Consider the following 24,382-nt stretch of genomic DNA (forward strand, 5'->3'; position numbering starts at 1 on the left):
GGCAAAACCAAATGACTAGAGTAAGAGTTTTGGAAAATATTATTAATAAAAATTATTAGTAATTGGAAGTCTCAGGATCCTGGATATGTACACAAAAGTATTTTGTTCATTTGATGTCTATCAGCCAGCTGTCACACAGAGCTTTTCTATTGGTTGGCATGACCACTGGAAATACCAATTTTAAAAACAAGTTTGTCAACAGATCTACTAAATGTAACAGGACTGGAAGAAATAGTAAAAATTAGAAATAAAAAAAACCACAAAAACCCAACCAAAATACAACTAGGAAGATAGCTTACACTGCAATGTAAGATTTGAGAATGTAAGCCAGGATGTTTTTAACTTGTCAGGAACAGACATTGAAAAGATAACTGTATTGTTACACAATACCCGGTGAATTTTGTAGAACACAAAAGCCTTAAGGTGAAGTTATGCAGGAGTTGCTTTTACTTTGCAACTCCCACATAACAGCAGTTGAAAGGACTGCATTTCATCTGTTTTTCTTCCTAGTTGTATGAACAGTCTCAAACAGAAAATCTACTTGTAACACTTTTTTGAAAATGCTTATGTCAGGATGTAAAATTTATGATCTGGACCACTGGTTAATAGTCAGTGTTATCAGCATTCAGTATAGGGAGAAATGAAATCAGCAGAGTTCAGATTTAGGTAATGTAAATGGGTAATGGATATCCCAAGAGTTAGAGTCCTGTTACAGAAATAGTGGGGGGAACAAGGTAACAGGGTGTAGAACTAAAATTTGCCAGAGGCTGAAGAGCATCAGAAATATCCTGTGTTGGTTTTGAAGTCATATGCCTTTCTAATTTCCCCTATATTTAAGTCTGTCTCGTGCTGTTGAAAATTCATGTAGAAGTTCATCCTTAAGTTCAATGTTAGTAATAGCAGGTGTCCTTTTTAGTACTGATGCAAAAGAAAGTCCTACTGAATGCAGAAGTGTCAGCAGGTCTTCCTACTTAAGGAACACTGTATTGATTTTAGTTTAATAAATGCTTACCTATGTAAGCGAATATATTTAAATATTGCAGTATTCGGGATCATAATAATTGGTGAGTATAAGGCCAATATTAGAGATTATTTGTGGAAAAGCTGAGGAGGACACCTTTATTTTTTTTTTAAAAACTTCTTTACAAAGTCAGCTGGGTTTGAAGTCTATGCAAGTGCAGGCAAGCATCCTGCTATACTTAAAGGAGATGTCTGGGTTTAATGATGGCCTTAAATAGAAGTGTCCTTTCTTTTTGCTGGTACCGATTTTATATAGTGGTAAATAATGTTATACTATTTATAACTATCACACACATATATATATTTCTTTGGTTCTAATCTTTTAGCTTCCATGACATTACATTAATACCAATCCCAGTTAATTGAAATAGACTGCTGGCGGTCTATGAAGCATGGCCATCTGTTTATTCAGTGATTTGAAATTCAGACTAGCGGTGTTTAATTAAACTCTTGTTTCTGGCTTTCCTTTAAAGTGTGTGTGTGAGAGGGGGAGATAGAAATGTTTACAGGAAGTGAGAACTCTTCTGTAATCAATACCATTCTTTTTTCCATTTTCAGAAGCTCATAATGTTTTATTTTATAATGTAATTTATGTTTAGTGCAGTTTTAAAATATATTGATGCCTGACTCTTGTTTAAAATATGAGCATCCAACAATGTGAACCATGAAGTTAATTAAGGGGTGGAAAAATTAAATTATAGGAAAGCTTGAAAGAATGAAGCTTACAACTTGGCTGGATCACAACAGGAGATGGGAATGGGATAATAAACATCTGCAAATATTCAAAAGGTAAAATTGCCAAGGCTAAGCAGGAAAATAATACATTAACATACATCATTGTTGGATGAAACTTTTAGAAAATAAAGATACTGCCTAAACTCTAGAAGATGCCTTGATTTGGAAAGCTCTAAGATTGACAATGCTTCCTAAGAGAAGATAAGTGTTGTCACTTGGTGTACCTAAAATCAGACTAGACAGTATTTGTAGTAGTGATTATACCCTGCCTCTTGTAGCTTTCTAAATTGGTTTTGTGTGGACATATATTTAAAAAAAAACAGCAACAAATGAAACTTGCATGTTATGTATAAATAAAAACTGTGTGTGCATGCACATTCATTTCATGTTTCATTTTACGTACAGACATATACACTTGTATGTAAAAGCATTTAAAATATGTACATAAAATACTGAAATTTACAGTTTCGATTTCTGTGGTTTTCACAGTGTAACATTTTGTTGTTTTAATTTCACATGTCTTTTAATTTGTCTTTAAGTGGTAGATTTGGCACAAATTTATCCTAACGTTTTCTACAGGGAATTTTTTTTCTCTTGGGGGGTGGGGGTGGGAGAAGAAAATTAGGCTTTGGTTGCTGTGTGTATTGAGTACTGCATGTGTAGACTTTTAATGTTTATTGTTAAATGACTTCACAGAATAGCTGATTCATCAAATCGCATTTGGCATTTTAAAAAAAAATCTTGAATTAAGAGAAAAGTTCAACCATGATTCCCTTAAAGCTTTATTGAAAGTATGCTCTAAATTATTAAGTGTTAATATATGTTAAACCAAATAATTTTAACTTAAGGATTCTTTGGGAAATAAAAGGTTTTATATTTGTGCTGGTTTAGACTGTTAAACTGTTTTTAGTGATAGCTGGGGATAGAAATTCAAGCCTTGAGAGTTTGTTATGTCAGGCTCCATATTCAGTCTTGAAAAAGGATGTTGTTTGGCATTAGTTTCCTACAATTTTTAAGGGCCAGGTTTTGTAAACTATTTTAATTGCATACTTATGGAATTGCTCATGTCTTTGGGTTTTGGAGGCTATGATCAGCAGGTGATCGAATAGGTTGGGGAAAAATTCTCGTGTGTGGAAAGGAGAGTTTGGAATAGTAATTCAAAGTATACAGAATACAAACTCTTGCATGTTGAAATCCATACAGAATTGGCAGGAACAGAAGAATGGACACATTGGGTCAAACCAGAGCTCCAGATAGTTTGGTGTCCTGTTTCAGATAGAGGGTGTTTGCAGGTCTCCAGAGAAAAGTATGGGACTGGGAAAGGCACCTCCACTGTGTTATCCAAGCTTCTACCAATTTGTGATATTGGGACTTTATAAGCAGGAGATATCTTTGTTTTTAATAGGTCAGGATGACTTTCTCAAGATTTCTTTTGTACTTAGAAGCCCAGTTATTTAAATTTTGCTCGGAATGTTTTTCTTATTCTGTGATGGTTTACCTTTGTAGAAGCTTTCTTGGAAAAAGAAAAGTGTTAGTTTAAATGCCAAAGTTAGTAATGCACTAGGTTTTATACTTGAATTTTTATTAATTTTGTTCTAAAATCCTTCTATTGAAGCTTCAATTTGAGACATATCTTTCAATACCTTCCTCATAAAAAAAAAAAAGAAAAAAAAAGGCATCGCCATAAAAGTACTTCATTAAAAGTATTTCCAAATTCATGTAGCTTTCTTTAAATGGTCATGTATTATTTGAAGACATGCTTTTATATCTTGATCATCTGTTGGCCCTGGGAATGCTGGCAGGCTTCCTGCTTTTGCGTGTTCAAGGAGGGTTTGGTATTAGTTCTTATGCCTTTAGCAAGTTGTTTCTCAAATATTTTTGGCTATTTTTATTATGATTTTATATTGAATGTGCCAAAGGTGGTGGTTCTGAACTTGTTTGGGCATGACTTCAACTTTTTGAACAGTATTTTCTTACCTCTAACAGTCTCTTGGCCTTGTTGTTTAGCCACCCTGTCTTTGGTTTTATTTTTTTTGGCTTTTCAAAAGTTACTTCATGGTTTATAAAACACAGGATATTGTAAAACTCGTATTTTATGGATATAGTTTAACAGGGGGTGGGAAAAACTGAAATAAAAAGATGAAGACTTTCTAAAGACAGGATGGGGGAGACGGTGGAACTTAGGAATGACTGTGAATATAAAGGGCCTTAAATTCAAGATTTATTCTGTAACTGTCAGTCTAAAATTCAGTTTCTGTGTAAACAAGTAAAATCTTTCTGATTTTTTGGTATCAATTTTTGGAGACATTTCAACATACGAACTCTGAATTATATTAGAGGTAATTTTTTTTTTTTAAAAAAAGTACAGTTGTGGGACTTTATTGGTAACTGAAGGATAAACGTTACAGGAATTCTCTAAGTATCTCAAAACCAGTATTAAAATTCAAGAAATTCAGAGAATGTTGCAGTTGCAGGCATAGCTAAGATACCTGGGCAACCTTAACTGTGATATCTAACAACATAATGCAAGCGCCATTCCATGCAAGAATGACGGTAGAGACTGAGTGAAAGCTTGTTAAATGAGATGAGCGTTACCAGTGGCCTTTATTTAGCATAAATGTAAGTAACAGCTAAACTGGTTTTTCGATCAACGTAGTAGAAGCGAAATCTTTGATCTTTAAAAGCTCGTGCATGTGCGTGTGCACACGTGTGTGTGTGCACACAGACACAAACAAAACAGCCTCCCCTTTAAGCACCCCCACCACCTCCCCCAAAAAAGAGGCCGAAACCACACTCGTAAGGCCACTTGGAACTCCTTAGTGGATGTTTTTAGTTGGTATATGAATGTAAACGCAGGAAGATGGGTATTATTTGGAGGGAAAACATTTGTGAACAAAACCCGACCGTAGGAGAAACAATAGGCTGTTTTTTGGCTGTACTTTAAGAAAATATTTCCTATTCTTTCCTGAACATAATAGGAATCAAAGACTTTGTGTATATTCTTCTCATTCAAAATAATATCGAGTGTGACATTGAATCTCTTCCCCAGTTGGAATATCCATGATGATTGTGAATATTCATCTACTAACTGTGCCAAAAGTAATACTACTGGAGTAAGAGGCAGGATATGTTTTTCCTGGGAGATAAGTTGGAAAGTAATAATTCTCTTTAGATATACAGAACCTTAAATAGAAAATATAAAGATAAATACAAAATTTACAGTAACAGCTAATGCAGGAGGCTTTGAAAATGCAACTGTAAGTGGAATTTTTGAGTGGAAATGTAGAGACTGAGAATAATGTGTTGCATTCCTTTTTACATCTTTACAACAGTAGGTAGTAGAAAGCATACTTACCCCTTCTTCATGCATGGGTGGTGTGCTTTGTGTAGGTGTATCAGCCATTGAAACCAGCAAACCTTTTAATATTGCATTTCTGAAGATAGACAGAAGGTCTTGCATTTTTTATAAAATGCAGAAATTCTGTACCACAAAACTGCAAAGTCTCCAGCTTTTACTAGAGTCCATTTGAGAAGAATATTTGATACAAGAAAGGTACAGTGATGTGATGTCCTAGGGAGAATTTAAATGGGACCTAGTTATGGCTTCTAATCCTAAAGAAAAAGGAGTAGAATCTTTAAATATATTAAGTTCTTTCAGAAAAATTAAGCATGTTAACAAATACAATTGGGCTTGAGGACTGAGCCCAAAGTTGTGTTTTGTTGAGAAAATAGCAAGGATATAATGGACCTAAACTGAGGTGTAGTTGAAGATTCAGTCTGGGAAAAGTCTTTCAATGATGTCTTGCTCTTCTCCCCTGCCCAGAGTCTATTCCTGACTGAATGAAAATCAGATACAGATAACAGCAATGTCTTAGGAACGCATACAGAGACATGTATTCTGTGTAAATAAGCAGAATGTGCCTGACTCCTGTACCAATTTCTTGTGCTGGTGAATTCACCTAGATCCTAAAGGACCAACTGTTAAGGTCTCTGGTCAAAAGCAGTGGCCCCTGTTCTCATAAAGGCATTTTAGGGATTATGTCAAAATATGTTAAAAGCTGTGTTGGGTATACAAATGTATATATGATGCGTCATTCCATGAAGTGAAAAATAGCATATTTTGTATTGTGAAGAATCACAGAATTGTTTAGCTTGGAAGGAACATCTAGTCCAGCCCCCTGCTCAAGGAGGGTTCTCTTTTGTTTTCCAAATCCTTATCAACCAGAAAATAAGTGTTTTCGCTCTTCCTCCCCCTGCCTTTTTCTGCTCAGACTTTTACTTTTTGTTCATATCTGTTCTTCTTTCCAGTCCATTTTGTGCCTCATGGATGCTTTTGCTGGCAAAATGGAACAGGTAATGTGGAATAAGAAATGACACCTATAGAGAGATGGCTTGTGCTTGTTAAATTGGTTGTTGAGCGATGCCCTCAGCCAGCATTTTCCTCTCTCCTTTTGGAAGCCACTGAACTGTAGATTCTTACTTGAAAATTCATTTTCGACAGGAACCACGGCAATCTGCAAATCTGTGGAGTAAATATTTTTCAAGGAAGCTTTAATGCAAGTTGACTTGTGAGGTAGGACTTTGGCTTTGTGATCCCCATGCATTGAGGGCAGTAGTGGCTGCACTGGAATCCAGTGACTGCCAATACCTGGGCAGGTGCCGTTTGTCTGTCTGGCCTGCATCCTTCTGAGTCCATGCTCCAAACGTCCAGAGGAATTTCACATGCGAATCTTGTATCCTGTATAGATTGTTTGAGCTACACTATGTGAGAGAGATATTATGGTACAGTTAATCTCTTTGTAGAAATACGTATTATCTCTCAAAATCATTCTGGTCCTGGAAGATTTGGGGAATAATAGGTAATTTAATGCATCACAGATGAAGCAGCTGCATATGGAGAATAGTTATCTCATAGTTACAGTGAACCAGAGGGTAGGAGAAGAAAGAGGTCTGTCTCCAGACAGATCAGTATTTACCTCTGAAGTGAATGCTTCTGTCAAGAGTTCAGTCTTTGTGTCCAGATGCCGTTTGGAGGCTTCAGTGCTGTAGCATGTGGTGTCTGAACTAACTCACTACCACCACAAGGCTGTGTGAAGAGAGAGGAAGCAGCAGGCAGAGATGATTTGTGGGAATTGTAGCATTAAGAAGCAGTCAATTAAACACAGTACCGCAGTGTTCAAAGCTGAGGGTTTTGTCCACAAAATAATCAGAATGGTTGGTTGAATTGCCTTTGGAAGGGTTGTTTTGAAGCAGAACTGGGTGGATGCAACAATCAAAGAGTGCTTATTGCCTCTTGAAATTTTAATTGGACTTAATGTAATAATATATTGTAAGCATGAAGTTGCACAGGCTTTTTAGGAGCGGTAGTCTCCTGCAGAAGGCCCACTGCTCAGAGAGTGGTGTGTTCATAACCTGTGGCAGCAGCCGGCTGTGCAGCACTGTCTCCTCTGAACACTGTTAGTCCTGTTCCTGTTTGCCTTACCTTGCCCAAATGGCTTGAACTGGATGCGAGGATATAAAGTGAAATGGAGACTGCTGCAAACTGAACTCTGTTTTTATGTCTTAAACATTTTTCTGTCATTGGGAGAAAATAATTATATACCTTTAGTTAGCTACTATCTTATTTCCTTTCCTGTAAATTTTATATGACACAAGTGATGTAGGTTGGAAAGGTGTAGTATTTTTACAAAGAGATCAATAGCAACAAAGCTTCTAATCAAGGCCTAGGCAAAAAGTAGTTTGCTTTTTCCTTTTCAGTTTAAGTGAAATTAATCTTTCAAAATATATTAAATGTAAAGAAGAATGTGAAATGCACATCCACTTCAATGGAACTACATTTTTTTCTTCATTCTAACCTCTCTTGGAGGTAGATCTGAAATTCTTCTTGTTCATCATAATTGAAACAAATAGCTTTTTTTTAATAGTTATCTGGCATTTCTCACTATTTAGAAGTGAAGGATTCATACATTTGGCATATTTGAACTCTTTAGCCTTTTTTTTTTCTCCTTATCTGTAAAATTGTAGAAAAGCTGGATGAGTTGTTCTTCAGAGTAATTTTTAGTTTATTTTGCCCATACAAAAAACTTAAAGGTATAGAAAGTATTTTCCCACCTTTCCTTAGAGAAGATACTTTAGACACGGTTTGTCTGGATGTTGAATTTGTCTTTTGTTGTCTTTGAAACCTACCCAAATTTACTGAAGTTACAACCTTTTGGAAAATTTCCATTTGCATATTCTTAGTAGGTGTTTGTTAGTTTGGAAGTTAAATCATCTAAGAGTTTTCTGTCTGCAACAAGAATGTGCTCCATTGATCCATCCCTCTAGGATCAATGCTTTAGGAATTGGACAGGACTTTGTTTGCAGGTGTTCTTCCTGGCAGCAGGTCAGTAAGTTAAAATTTTCCCCTGCTAGTATGAAGGCAAGATGCAGCAGCTGATAGGAGTACAAAAAGCTAAAAGTTATGCAGCTTTAATTTAGTACTGTAGTGCATTATGCTAGACTGTAGCATTTCAAGTCTTTTCAGAATTAGACTTTAAATTTTTATTTTAATATGTAACTAACTGTATCAGTATCTTACCAGCCAAATATTTTTATTGTACTGTATTTTGTTTTTTAAACTCATTCGCTTGCAAGTTTTTAGTCAGCTCTTTCTAGAGATGCTGGTAATGACAACCAGAGCTTACTAAAATACAGGTATCGCTGTGTTTCCATTAGGCATAACTAGACGTTATTCAGGAAATAAAGCAGAAATAGTAGCTTTTTAACTTGTTAACTGACACTTCTTTTTAGGCACTACTATTTAACTGAAAATCACAACATCAAAGTTGAAACAACTTAACAGGACCAGGTTCAGACTCTGCTGTATGGAATAGATAATAAAATACAGATAACCTGTAAGTTCTATCTTGAGCTTCTGAAAAGAGAAGAGTCATACTTTGGCAGTAAACTAGATTAGTTTTTCCCTTCTCGAATGAATGTGAGTAATGCAAGTTTCCATTTTGTACTCCTTTACAACAAGTTCCAACACTTTGTGTCGAGGTACTGTACATTTCAATAGCTAGACAGGCTCCGGCAGCTTGTCAGAGCTCCATAAGCTCTCCGCTTATGGCTTGCAGAAAGAAAGCTAGATTTTCATTTCTCCTTCCATTCAACAGGAGTCTCTTTCATGTTTGAAAATTGAAAACGCGTGTTTTTCAGTGTGGTGCATGGATGTGTGTGCGCCCTCTGGCACACCTGTTTCTAATTTCCTGACTTGAAAGCATCTCCCATCAAAAGAAGCAGAAAAACAATTTCTTTCTGACACGCTGCTCGGAAGCCCTTGCTTTGCAGAAGGCCTTCCTTTCGCTTACCATCTTGGTTCCATTGGTAGAACATTATAAGATGCAGAGCACGCATTGTATGGGATGTTCAGCTTATATTGTGCTGAGTTCTTTCCCCTCTTGTTGTGGTTATTTCAAGCATTAGAACTCTACTTGAGAAGTCACTATGCTGAGGAAAAAACAGTAATTTAATCCTTAGTTTCTTGCATGAAGCTCAAATTAAGGACCAAAGTCTATAGCAAGTTAAGGTTTGTATAACCTATGACTTAAGTAGAGTATTAGTTACTGTTTGGTACAGAAGGTTAAATTAAAATTTAAATATTATAGCTCAGATTTCTTACCTTTTCTTCAAAACAGTATGCAGTGTAAAATAGTATCCAATGTAATAGCTGAAAATTAAAGATGTTAACGATCTTAAAAAATAAAAAAACAAACCCACAAAAAACCCCTAGTAACTTAGTTGTTGTGAGAGTTGTGCATAGGCTAACTAGCAAAGTACTGCAGAATAGAGCTATTAACTATTAAAGATCACTTAGGAAGGAAACAGACAAAATTTTAAGCTCTAGCTTAAACGTTACTGGCTTGTCTGTTTTCTCAGTTCGGCAACTAACACTTTCACAAACAGCGTCTGGATTGTCTCCGTAGCTACCGTGCTGCAGTACGTACCTATCCGGTGGTGTGCTGTTGAATTACATTGGGTTCATTTACTGACAAGTTAAACAGAACAAAACGTTCAGAAAGACTTAGAGCTTAAAAACCATTATATGCATACAGCTAAACAGTACTTGAAATGCAAAGACTGGGCCTGGCTCTACAGCATAATGGCTACTGGTTCATATGCTCATAAAACTTGCCTTTGCTAAGCTTTGTTCATTACTAATATGATCAGGTACATGCAGAAAGCACTACAAATGTGAATCAGGGCACGTACTTCTATGTAACTTTATGGACTCTAACAAAAAAATTCTTAAATTTTTAAGCGAGTCAGTAAGGCGTACAGTTCACATTTATGCCTGCTCTAAGGTATGCAGCCCTGATTCGTTTCTTGTCTTGTGGCGTATAGTGACATTTGCGTACCAAAGAGTTGCTTTCTAGAGTATCTGGCCACTACTACAATTGTGAATGACAGCAGAAAAATTATTGTCGTTTGTCAGCATAATAACAGCTTTCCATGATTGGTTCATGTCTTTCATTCCTCTGCAAGAAGGCATGTATCTCACTTGTCATACAGCATTGTACAACATAACAGGTACTTCTGGTTTGCCTGATCTGATTCACTAATCAGCAATATCTGGTGCATAGAATGTGGACTGCAGGAACGACCATCTTGCTATGCTCGAAAAAATGTCTGTTGGGGGTTTTGTGCTTTTCTGTGCTATTTTTGTCTGAAATAGTAACTTGAGAGGACTACTGATATGTATATATAAGTGTTAAGTTATAATAGGATAACAGAAGAAAAAGAGACTATGAAAAAAGAGGTTGTAGATTCCCACATTGTTCTTGTGGGGACCTTGTATGAATCAGTGAGGAATGTCTGAATAGGAAAAGGGGTATTATACTCAGAAATTAACACATTTAAATACCCACAGAAGAGAAGTCATATTTCACTGTTGGTCAGCTTTGGACTTTGAAAGAAACACTGCATTAGAAGCTGTACTGTGGTGTGATCCAAGAAGATATGCGTCTCTGAAAATCAGTTCTGATGCTTTCTGTGTGATCATCAGGGGTTTTCTGTATGATCTCCAAGTGGTTTTCAGGCAGGGTTAGAACCTTCTGGTTGAAGACAGGTTTTCTGTTTTGTTTGGTGGTTTTGTTTTTTGGGTTTTTTTTTCCTTCCCCTGAGTTTTGGTTGTTTGGTTTATTTGGTTTTGTTTGTTTGTTTGTTTTGGGGTGGTTTTTTTTTTTTTTTTAGATTCTGGTTCTCAGCAAGCATTTTGGTTTGAGTGCAAAATAAATGCATTATGACTGTCGAGCCTTATCCTTCTTTGCTTCCCTTGTCGTAGGAGCCTGTTGCTGCCATGTACCTCTGGAGCCTTTAGGAATCTGGGTTTTTTAAACTTCTTTCCCCTTAACCTAGGAGGCTAGAAACTTGCATCAAAATATCTGTCTTTGCATGTATGTCTTTATTTATCAAAATAGACTATACATTTCCTGTAGAAACATTGCTCACTTTGCCAGTAGTAATCCTAGAGGAGGGCAACTAATTGTACTTAACCTCTGCAAGCATGGACAACAGTCATTCCAAGAGTAGTATTTTTCTCAGTGGAGGGGTTATGAGTAGGCAACATGGTGTTTGCACAATATTACTGTGTTAGGAAAATAGTTTGTTTACTATATGAAACAGTTATTTCAGTGAGAAGCACTAATTTAACCCAGTAAATTTTTCTCGATAGTGATCTCCATTTGAGTCACTCTTGTGTGAAGGCTTATGGAAGCTTTGGTCTGTCATTGCAAAGTGTTTGTCTCTGAGATATAATAAGCTTCAGGTTACCTAAGAAGTCATCATCTTAACTGGGAAAGGATAATAAAATGATTTAAACTCTGTTTACAGGAAAGTTACTAAAACAAGTGCATTTGAGACTTTAATGTAGAATTGAAAAATTCTTATTAGGAGTCCATGTTGGTTTGGTTTCAGTATTATTCAGTGACAAACCACAAAGTATAACACATACAGGTAAACATAGTATAACATGAGATAGTTAAGCAAATGAACCAGATTTACATTTTCATCAGCTTATGTGCATGACTTGGAAATGCGTTAAAGTACTTTTGACTGTAGTTGCTGTCTTGAGTCATGTTAGTAAAACTTTTTTGGAAGTTGGCTAATGCTGGTGGTTAGATGACAGGTGAATGGAATTATAAATTTGAACCCACAACTTTATATTGTAAGTTATCAATTAGGTTTTGATTACTGTAATTCTGTTTACATTTATTTTGTGTCTAGCCCTAGTATTCTCTACAGTGTTTTCCCAGTAAGGGCAATTCTGTTGGAATAATTAGGGTAATTCTTTTTCTCAGCCTTTATCTGGTCAAAGTATGTGAAACACTGCTTAGTTATTTTTCTTGTTCAAACATAGATGTTCCTACATCAAAAACTGCAGTAACAAATTTTTCTTTTCAAAATGGGGGGATTATTTTCCTTAGTTATCTGTCCCTGCAGATTGCTGGCATGTGATGTGTTGAAAGATTTTTACATACGCTGCCAGCAGCAATCTGTAAGTTTGCTGCCTTATAGGTTGACATAAATATGACAAAAAGAAATGACTTTGTCTGTGGGGATGTAGAGATGTGTGATGTGTTAGTAGAATTGCAAGGCTGCTTTCCTTGTGGTTGATTCTGGATGACATCAGTGTGCTGCAGCTGTTCTTAACCCATATTAAGTTTTCTCTCTCTTAATTTTTTTTTTTTTCCCTAGCACACTTGATGTTATGGGAACTCTTCAATAAAGTCATTCTCTGGGGATAAATAACATTATACATCATGCTAAAAAATGGCTATTGTCTTTTTGATGCCAATTTAGGAATTACTTAAAAACTGTGAAGTAGTAACATCTGGTTTTATTACTTGATGCATAGGAGATGCATAGGCTCACTCTGATTTTTGTGTCTCCTTTGCTTGATTCATGTTCTAAGTCTCATGCTTCTTACCTCACATAGGATATAAATGTTATATTTAAGGTGTTAACAGGTTCTTTTCAAGAAAAAATCAACTTGCTAAGTTTTTGTTGGAGCATATGCTTATTTAGTTTTATTCTTTACAGCAAAACTTCATAATGTTTACATTTTCACAGTTTAAAAAAAGTGATAGCCATGTTGTGATCTATGGGTAAAATGCATCTTGCAGTTTTTGCGTGTTCTTCATACATTACTTTGTCGTGAATAAATATTAGATAACTCTATTGTGGACAAAAGCTTTTGAGCATGGAAGTAATGAGGCAATGAATGGACAGACCCTCCTGGTAAGCAGCTGTTGAGGACACTGTATTGTGTGAGCCTCTTGAAGATAATATCCTAACCCGGATGCTGTTCTCAGTAACTGGAGAGCTTGCCAGTCTCAATGAAAACACTTTTTTTTTTTCTTGTGCTTTCAAGAACTGCCTCCCTTTGCTGTGTTATTGTTGTAGTATTTCGGCTCTTTCCTTTTCCTCTAAATTTATAACTGGTTTTTACTCAAGCTGTTTGCTAATACAAAGGATTTTTTTGTCTTTCTGTTGTGCCAATTATATGTAGATTCAATGCCAAAGTACCCCACTTCAAACAATTCAGTTTAACTGAATTGTATTAATCAGGAGACACTGCCCATTAGAAGGAGCACATTAACTGAAGACTAAGGTGTAATTTTGATGATTGAATATAGGAAGATTGTGGGACACATGCACACAATTTTTCTGCAGTCTTGTCCCTGGGCTTATTCTCTGACATGTAATGCATATATAATGCTCCATAGGGGTTTTTTGTTGGTTTTTTTTTATCTTGGAAATGGGGGGTGAGGGGTCTTTTTTTTTTTTTTTTTTTCCCTTCTATGTTAGCAGTCTTTGAAGAGCAGTGTTTGTAAACTCACTTTGCCTTTAAGGGGAAGGGTATATTTGTGTGACAAGTAACCAGAAAGAGAGATTCTTGGAGTAGGTTGCCATTTTAATTAGGGCTTAAAAGTGGTGGCAAGAACAAGAAGCCAGTCTGTGAGTAACTCCAAGACACAGCACCAGACCTGCCCAAGTGCGTTCATGCAATGTTGTGCCCAAAACCAGTCAGTGCTCTAAACTCAGCATATTGGGAAGCACAGAGATGAGACGCTCAGAAGGCTGCACTGGAGCCAGTTTGGGATGGGTTTATTTATTAGTTCTTTCTTTGTGCCAGATCTAGGCTGGCTTCAGCCAGAGTCGCTCAGTTTTCTCTGTTCTGGACTTGTTAGTGCTTCCAGTAACGTGAATGTTATCCGTGGAGACTGAGCTGCCTTTATCTGAAGCCAGCTTAGGTCTGATGTCTTACCAGCTCCGGCTCTCTGCCATGTGAAAGCAGCTAGATTGTTTCCAGCCATAAATTGTCTCTGGAAGCTGTGTAGGTGTATTTATGTAGTGCTGCACCTGAGCTAATAAGTCCGCATGGATTATAGCTGATTTTTGTATGGAGCCAGCACAGTGCTTGCATCTTGTCATGGTTAATGAGAAATTTGCTAGAAATACATATAGATAATTGGGAATTGACTGTATTTGACTTCTCTATATATATTCTGGTGTCTAATGCAGTTTTAGGCCCTGATATACTCTGAAGTTACAAGTCTGATCAAACTGTAATCACCTAAATTTAAATAATTAAAATTATTGTCATATTACAGCTGTTAAATTAGTTAGTTGTGTTTTTCCTTTTTTCCTAACTGGATAAGACATTTCAGCTTAACTGGTGCTTGGTTAGACCTCTTCTAGCTGGTTCACCTGCTTCCTTGCCATTGAGGAATAATGTCAACAAATGGGAGGCATAGTGGTACAAGGACTTTTGTATATATGCAGAAGGTATCACCAGTGTGTTTTCCTGTCCAAGAAACCTTTGATCCAATAAACATGTACTGTACCATTTGACCACAGCTGTACGTCCCAAAGCACATTACAGGAATGGGAAAGAGCGTGGGAGAAAATCAGCAGGTGTGAAAGTGTTCCTACAGAGTAAGAGTAGCGCTAATGACCTGTCTTCATCACCAACAGGTTTCAGGGGATAGTTACAGAAAGCCCTGAAGCAATAAGTGGTTGTTTACTGGAGCTTTTTAGTTTCCTAAAGACAAACCTTCAAAATTTACAGGAATTTTTATTAGGGGTCCGATGAGCAGCCACCCTGTCAAAAAAGCATAGGTAAATCCACGTATTCCTTTGGCAAAAGGCTAAATCAGATGGACTAAATAGAAGGTTGCATCATGCAAAGGAGTTACTGTGGCATTCACTAAAGATGTTCTTGGTTTGAAGAGAGTTGCATCCAAGGATCATTCCTGTGATGATTAGTAAGTGGATTCTTTGAGAGACAATTGCAGGATCTGGATAAAGATGACAAGTCAGACAGTCTCACTGTTTCTTCTCACTATTTCTGTTTCTTCTCTCTGTACTTAACCCTTTTTGGTTTATGACTTTGTGCAGTACAAATTTCAGGAAAGTGGTGAGAAAAACTGCTGACATCATTGAATTTTCATGTGACTCAGTGTCACTCTTTAAAAAAATAAAAATTAAAAATAAAAATGGCAGACAGGTGTCATGCCTTTTTTTTTTGGTCTGTGATGGTGTAAAATAATGACAGAGTTTCTTCATAGTGATATCTATATTTTGACTATTCCCAATCTTAATATTTCTTTAGGTTGTGGAGAGCACCTTGTCCGAACCATACTGGCCAGAGAATGTTCATGTGCTTTGCAAACGGAAGATGCCCACCAAGCTCTCCTAGAGACTATGCAAAACAAGTTTATTGGTAAGCGTATGGTGCTAAGTGCCTAAACATTGCATAACATTGTTTAAAATTCAATTAACCTTATTAAATAATATTAAGATACTTATTTTTGTGATTTCTGTTGAACTCTTATGTTGCAGTTGGCCTCAAATTTGGTGTTGTGTTACACCTAAACAATGTTAAATCAAACTATAGAAGAATATTTTAGGAAATCTAAAGGAGAAAACCCTTGGCAATATCTGAATTGTTATGTGAGTCATAGAATACCCAGAGAGATTTGAAGAAAGACTTTCCTGCCTGAATCACTGGCTGTGGTGTACAATTGCATATTTTAGAATTGGTGGTTTAGGAGCGTTAATAAAAATTATTCATATTAACCCTTTTTAATATAAATATAGACCTCAAAACCACTGCATGTTCTAACTAAATGCTTTGGACAGACAAATTCTGGTTTGCTGTTTACATGATGAAATTAATTTATTAAGAAAGTGAAGTAGACTTCATTGAACACTATTGTAAGGTAAAAACAATTTTTTTCCTTGATTTGAGAGGATTACACATGACTATTTATACCTGTTTAATTTTTTGTGAATATGGATCTTGTTTTCTTTCTTCAAGTCATAACCAAAATATGAATATGGAAATTTAAAACATATAGATATGTTTGAACTTTTGAAGATAGCATAGATTCCAATGAGGCTTCTGGCATATATGTTGACTTGCATTGTCTTTATAGCCCTTAATTTTTTTGAAGTATTAGTATCCACAATTTTGACCTTCAAAATTTCTCATGGACAAGACAACATAACACTTTTTGTACACTGTATTGCTCATTTTTATAGTATCTTAATTGGAACTGAAAGAGGGACATACGGATACCTTTTTGGGACCCAGGAACCATTGTCTTCAGTCTTGGCAAGAAATGTGTTGCAATTTCTTTATTTCTGTTTATAGTGTTGAATCCATATTAAACTCTGCTTCTGACAACATGACATTTGACTGTTTGAGGGGAAGTGGGGAAGTCACCTTCGGATTGGAAGGCTGCACTTGATAATTTAGTTGGGAAATCAGACTAAACCCAACAAAACAGGAAAGTGAAAAGAATGAGAGACAGTATCAGATTAATGCTTTTCATGATATAAAAATGTGAAGAGAAGTGTTTTATAATTCCTTTTTAAAATGTCATGTTTTAATTAGTGATGGGTCATATTTGTATTTTCAGAAACTTATCACTGGAGGTTTTTGCTATCTGAAAGTAGGGATGTGTATTACCTTCTCAGTGGTACTTTGGGGCAGTGTTGAAATGGGGAGAAAAAAAAAAAAGAAAAAAATATGATAGCCACCTTTTTTTGTGTAGGTGAAGCATTTGAATTCCATGTCTTGATGAGAAAATGTAAAATCTAGTTTCCCCTCAGCTGTCCTATGAATGAAGACTAAGGAAAACCTGAAAATCCAGATACATCTTGCTGTTTACATGTGACATAGTACTAAGTTTGTAACCAGTAGTATAGTTTTGGGGGATCTTGGCAATTCTGAAGATGGAATGTGAAGTTATGTCTTGCTAATATAGTGCAACAAATGAAAAAAATGCATTACACTTAAAACAGTAGGTTTATACTAAAAAGTTTTTTTTCCTCTGAATTTTCATAGACATTGATGTGCTAGTTGATAGCTCAGGATGTATGGTATGATGCAGGATTTCTTACCGGTGTGAAACAATAGGATAAAACGGGCTAATAGCCTACTTGCTGATGGCATGGATTCTTTCCATGCTACTCTTTCTAAAAGCCCTGTTTTGTGGTCATGTCAAACTTTCACCAGAATTATGGGCCAAGGCCAAAAAAAAAAAAAAAAAGCTTTAACAAAGCAGAGCTAGAATGTTTTGTCGAAGTCAAAATGTGTGTTACTTGTATTGGAGGGATGAACAGCTGATTTTGGCAGTTGCCATCAGATTGGTGCTTCCTGTTTACAGAACTCTCCAAGTCTCCGCAGAGCCCTGGGAATCCTTCCAGCTAGGGAATGCCTGCCTTAAACAATGAGTGCTGTTTGAACAGCAGGTGATGAGCAAACTAATGACAGATGTGCTTCTCTCATCCTTTCTCAGAGCCAGCTTACTATGGATAATGCACAATTGATGGTTGAATTGGAGGTGAGAGAAATTAAATTTAGATTTTTTTGTAAATCAAACGGGCTTAATATCTTTAGTCAAAGAGTGCTAAAGGCTTGGTAAACAGTCGAAGAATGGTGTTCTGTAAACACAAATACCTTCCAAACAGAAGAACAGAGGATTTTGTTACTCATCATTCCTTTCAAATGTGGCCAAGTTTGTGGAATGTAGACTTAGAGTAAATGTTTGTGTCATCTCACTGGCGGGAAATCTGGGCTTTTAACAATGGCATGCTATGAATTGTACTTTAAAGCTTCTTATAAAGTATTAGAAAATAATGAGCTGAAAGACATAGTTGGAATCTGATATTTGGTCTTTCCTTAGTGGAAATACGTTTGTCTATTCTTGTCTTTTTAAGTTGTGTTTCAGTTCACAAATGAGCAATGTCTGCAGAAAGGGAATAGCAGAAGGATAATGCTGATACTCTTGTCAAAATTTAGTGTCAGATACCTCTCTTAGGAGCAGGAGTTTGGACAGTTAGGAATCATACAATATGAATTTCCCAATTATGAGCTACGCTTGTTGAGGGGGAAAAACCCTTCATACTTAAACAGTTACAAGACTGCCAGTGACTGTTGTTGCACAGTGTTATTGTTACTTTATATTTTGGCGCTGCATCACTCTAAGCTTTGTAGTATCTTTGTAGTTTTATAGTGGAGGAAGCATGCTATGGAATCATTATTATGTCTTCTCCGTGACACAGAGGAAAAGATTTGAGAAGAGAATGAATTGATCCTGAAGTTTCATATAACCTACTTTATCCACTGCAAGCTTATGATTTCACAAGTTTATATTTGATGGTAGACAGAATTGAATAGGCCTATTTGTTACCTGTACAATAAAACCAGCTGAAAAACTAACACAATGTGGTGATTTTACACGAGCGTTCGTCTAGGTCCTGACCGTGCTTCTCCTTATCAAAAGTATTGGGATTTTATTGAAGAGCGGTATCCTCAGTTATTTAATTTCTTAAAATCTGATCTGTAAAGTTTGAAAGTACAAGTGCTTTTCCTTGCAGCTTCTTTAAAAATTCTGAACAGATGTTTTAAATTACTTACTTATCATAAAATATAAAGATCTCTGATTTCAGACAGCTTGTGCTTAAACATTTAACAAATAATGGTGCATGAAATTAAAAGCAGGCTTCATTTAGTGCTTATATATTCCTCCAATGTTTATTTAAATTGTTAGCTTGAAGTTTAGTGGGATACATAGCAGAAGCAGAGTGGCAGACAGCTTCACTTGAAACACGTTCTGTACACAAGCTGACAAAGTCCGATGGCATAGGTGAGCTATGGATTATTGACCTGAAAAAGTCGGAATTTCACTCACATTACAGCATGAGAAGGTTTAGAACTGTTTAACTGCACTCCCTTAAAACTGGGGGATGCTAAAGCACTTAATTGGTTACACCATGCCAGAGTCAGTGTTTAGTCTAAACTTCTGAAGACTTTGAAAGCTAATGTAAACAATAAAGCTGGTAATGGTTTCTCTACTATGGAAGAGTATGAATTTAAAACATCTGATGAACAGCTGGTTAGTCCTTCAGCTGGGTAAGTGTAAATAAAACACTTGTTTTACAGTTTAGTATCGAATCTGTGCTAGAATGGATCTGTCCAGTAGCTACAAATGGGAGAAAAGCACAGGTTCAGAAATGAAAAACTCTCACTGATTGCATGCTCTGGAGGAAACAGTCTTCATCATGGGAGCAGTTGAATTTACAAGAGACATAAAAGAAAGTGTTCTTCACTTGTAGCTGCAGTTCCTCCAGAGCAAGGCTGAATATTGAGGCCATTATTTGCCTTAACACTTGTGAAATCTGTATGCTCTATCCCTCATCTGAGGCTGAACCCGGGTCTTGGGTGTTCAGTTGTGGTTGCTCTTGCAGAACTTGATGAGATCAGTGAATGTGGAGCTGCTATGAAGATACGTTTGCTTATTTTTAAGAGACCATTAATACAGATTAATAATGTACAAAATATATAAATAAAAACTTAATAATACTTTCTATATGTCAGATAGCAATAATAGAATAATTGAGCTTTGAAGGAGGGAAATGTGTATTGTAAAATATCATTTTGTGACTGAGGGAGGTAAGGATTCAACCAAAACTATTGAAAGATGTGTTTTGTTTGTTTTTTTCCTACCCCTTCTCTCTGGTGAGGCCAATCAGTGCTAACATTGTGAGTTAATGTTGTAGTTGAAGTTTTGCTTTGGATTTTTCATGCCAAATTCTTCAATGTTACACCAGTGTAACTGGGAAGGAACAACGAGTTTCGTGAGACTTAAAATGGTATTAAAAGCCCCAGCTTTTTGTAGTTTTGTCATTAACAAGCTTTTTAGATCAAAGATTTGTCTAGCAATTCTATTTTATTGCAGTAAAAAAAAAATATTTTTGGCTAGTAGGCATATTTTGTTTTATATTTACTGAATTTTTAATTGTACAGCAAGATCTGTCATTCTTAAGAGTACAGAGAGAGCAAAAATGATGTAGAAGTGTGGCAGCCAGATTACTTTTTCCTTCTAATGAGAAACCATTATGACTTTAATATACATGGCCATATTTCAGTTGCACCTTTTCTCTTCCTGTTTAAAGACTAATTAAATATAATGTATATGAAAAAGTGCCATTACCTATATTGTTATTTTTTTACAGAAGTCTGCACTATTATTTATTTTTCTCAATGACTTGGCTGTAACAAAATGATTTTTAGAACTAAATTAATGAAATACGTTCCTAACCTTTGAATTCAGTGTTTTGAGAACACTCAAATTAATTCCTGTGTACACTGCATGGATTCTGTTTAGAAATAAAGTATAATACTACTTTTGTGGCATTATTTTTACAGATTTAATAATGGATGCATAGTGTTCAGATGTCTAGAATCTTGCTTAACATAGACCTACTCATTCGCACTGTATTGCTGTGTTAGAATACACTCTTTAGTGTAATTGTAATCCTCAGTAATAAGTCTGCATATCCAGAAATATCTTTGTTTAAAAAAATATTAATATATTTGAATCCCTCTTTTAACTTTTTTTGAATTGCTTTAGTTGGAAAATAAAATACATTCTCTGTTTTAAAGAATGTGCTGTTCAGTATGTATTTAATTTGGCTTAGAGTCTGATTTTTAAGGGAGGAGACACAGTCTCTCTGAATTTATTGTAGTGTGGAATACTGTAATGTTATTACTGTAGGCAACTGTTTTTTACTGCCACTATTTAGAGGTTGATTCCCCACAACTTAGCCAGTGCAGTGAGTTAGAGACACACTCCATATTGTTGCTGATTTTGCACTGAGATGGTTTAGCTGAAATTGCTGGTGAAAGCAATTGGAATGGATGAGGGAGTAGTCACACAATTTGCTTTGGATGGCTCTGTGGATGGCAACCTCCAGCAGAAGTGGGGAAACAGGTGGCCCGTGGAAGTGGTGTGGGTGAGAAGATCCTGAACCATTGCAGGGGTTTTGCAAGTGACTGTGTCTTCATTTGCTCTTTGTGTCTGGAGGTGAGAAGAAGGGATATGTTCTTGTTTCAGACTTATTTTTTTTCTCCTTTCCAGAATAATGTTCAGTCTGCAGCTGTAGAAGGTATAGAAGATTAAAATTTGGCTGTGGATTGTGCTTTAAAAAAAAAAAAAATCTTTAGTAGCTCAGCTGAAAATACTAAATCTCAGTAATTTTTTGAGTTGCAACTGTATCTTGGCTCAATCTCTGTTGCTATGGCTCCAAAGCATGGCTGGCTGCAACAAGAAAGCCAATATAATCCCATTGTTTTCATCGTTGTATTGTAGTATACTGGTCAAGGTCCTGCAAATGAGGAAAGCCTGTAGGTTCTGGGTTTTGATGTTGCGCACCACTGGGCAAGTAACGCTGCGTTTCCATCTGTAAGAGGGAGATAATGCATCCTCTCTTCTTTGCTTTGTTTGCATAACACAAACTTTTAAGATATTCCCTGGTTTAATACTCCATTCAAATTACCCACTACAAATCACTCTAAGCCACTTTACTCATGTCTGTATCACCCCAGTACTACAGTTATGGTCGGTTCTTACAAAGTTAGTGCAGTAAGACCTGGTCTTGTCTGGCGTAACCAACATTTGTCCTTACTTTAAGGATCTAACTTGTGTTATTCCTAAAGAAGCCAGCGTCTTGCTTATCTAGTGTGTTTTATGAGTGCTAAAGTTAAAACTATACTTTATCATACTTTTATCACGCTTTTATCACGCTTTTATCATGCACAGTGCTATTAAATTAATCTTCTTGAGTTTTCTAGTTGAAATAACAGTAGACTGGCAATGTGCTTCAGGAAAGGCTGAATTAATACAGTCAGTTTTCTAGCTTTTGAGTGTTTAGCATGGACTTGCAGAACCTTTGAATTTTGTGGGCTGGTAATAAAGCTTCCGTGGTGCATAATCATTAAAGAAAGTAACTTGGTTCGGAAAACAATTGTGTACATATTTAGGGCAATACAATGAATAGCATGTTTAAAATAGATAAAGAAATGCTATTTATGCTGGCAGAACTGGGATTCTCATGAACATAGTTATACATGTATAGGTAGAGCATCCATTTTTTGGATGAAATTGTAAGCTTAAGAGTTTGCCTTATGTGCTTGAAGCTCAAGTTTTAAATTATTTTTTTAAACCCCATTTTAAAAATAGTGTCCCAAAACACATACTTTGAGTGATTACTTTTCTCATTCTGTACTCCACTGAAGAAGACGAATGTTTTGTTTCTGCAATCTCTGTAAAAATGAAAGGATTCTGATGAAAATGTAGCATTATGTGTTTTGCTGCAGACCATTTACATGGAAAGAAATATACTGCCATGTCTTCTCGTGAAGGTTAAAAAGAGAGAGCGTAGCATGTGCAAGTTATTCAGATTATTGAAAATTTGATCATTGATGATGGCACATAGTTGACAAAAATACTGAGAAAATGAAGAAATTTATGATTGGTTTATTTACAGACTTTTTCATCTATTCTTTCCTGAGTGTGGAAGAAAGAAAAACACTAAAAACAAGTAAGCAATTAACCTGATGTAAGCACTTCTAGAAGCAGGCGTTAGTGGCATCAAGTCTCTAATCAGTAGTTGCTGTCTGGTTTTATGTGCATTTATACAGTCTTAGTGTTTTAATATGGCCTTAATATGCTATATGCTTTAAATAGCCAGTTTGCTGTCTGTGTTCTGCTGAAGTAGAACATTTTAAACCATTCTAATTAAAGAGATTATTAGCATTTTTCACTAGAACCTTGAAAGAACCTTTCACAGGCCTTGAAAGAGGAGGAGAAACACTGCTTATTAAAACAAAAACAAACCACCAGAACTTTTTCTGTCTGTTTGCAATGACTTTTCACCACAGCATGGCTTATAGCCTGACTAATTTATGCAACTGAGTATAAGATTAGGTCTGCAGACCAAGTTCAAGTTAAGACATTGCCTTTGAAGTACCTGAGTTTCTGAAGTAAAGATTAAAGGATGCATGTCCCCTATGAAGAAAACCACTTTTTTTGTTCATTTGCTTGCAGAAATCATACTACGTACTTAGCCAGCGTTTGTTTAATGCAGTGAGAGTATAAGAGATAAAATTAACATCTGGGAAAGCATGGAGTACAAGATTTTGATTTGGGTGGTAAAACTCTTTACAACTTCTGAAGCCTTGCGTTTCTATTTTAACCAAACATATTTTCCTGTTTTGTTATCTATTACGTTACAATTGGCTGGATTCTTGGTTCACTGGGATTTAGTTGCAGTCGATGAGTAATACAGTAGATGTAATTGGCACCTAGTAATAGTTCTTGTGCAAAGCAAATGGCACTTTAAAGATAATATCAGTTTGTATTAGGTCAAATAAGGTTTTACTGTTTATTAAGCATGCTACATTTGTTATCTTCCTGTGATATGGGCTTCTGTTGTTATGACCACCTTGTATCACTTCTGAACGTGGCTGCTCTTACGTTGAGAGAAAACATGGTAAAACTTTTAGTTTTCCTTACTTAAAACTTGAAGTTGGTTCTTATTGGGGTTGTTTTGTTGTTGTTGTTTGCATTAAAGGAGTAATTTTAATCATACACATAACTATGGGCAAATTGAAGGAGGCTGATGAGTAGATCTGCTCTAAAGTTCTTGTGGTCAGCACATCCTTTTACAGTGTCTGTACGCTAGACATAGTATACTAATTTATTTAAAAGAAAATAATTGAAATATATGAAATGCCTGTTGCAATTGTATGTTCAGCTTTAAATCACAGTGTCTTGCAAATGTGTGACTAGGGTCTATTTGGGCTTAAGTGCAAGAACTTGGTTAATTTTGTGGCTCAAGACATTTTAAATCATATGATTTCATACCATTGTTTCGACATTTAAAAGTATAGGAATCTCATTTCAAATCACAAACCAGAAAAAAATACTTAGACTTGATTCCCTTCCAACCCAAACTATTTGATGATTCTATGATTCTGTGATTCAGCTAACTTCAAAACTTTTCCAGCTTCTGATAGAAGATGTTTTCTATCATATGTCTTAAATTAACAACAGAAAATGTATTTTGGCTTTTCTGCTAATATTCATAAAACAACAAGGAAGACAGTCTATAGCAGTTTGATGATGTCTCTGTACGAAGTGCTTTAAATTGGGAAAAATGAATAAACTGTAAAAGTGACCCAAGTTTGCTTGATTTTTTTTTCATATGTGGCCATCCTTATATTAATTATAGT

At 35.9% G+C, this 24,382-nt stretch overlaps 1 protein-coding gene across 1 annotated transcript in view; it reads left to right on the forward strand.

Annotated features, from left to right (window-relative positions):
• Window positions 1-24,382, forward strand: part of TASP1 (taspase 1) — an 89,717-nt gene that overhangs the window by 45,994 nt on the left and 19,341 nt on the right. Inside the window, 1 exon segment of the mRNA XM_072857433.1 lies at window positions 15,410-15,520. Within this exon segment, the coding sequence (XP_072713534.1) occupies window positions 15,410-15,520 (111 nt within the window).

This window comes from Ciconia boyciana, chromosome 3 (genome assembly GCF_034638445.1).
Source record: "Ciconia boyciana chromosome 3, ASM3463844v1, whole genome shotgun sequence".
Lineage (NCBI taxonomy): Eukaryota > Metazoa > Chordata > Aves > Ciconiiformes > Ciconiidae > Ciconia > Ciconia boyciana.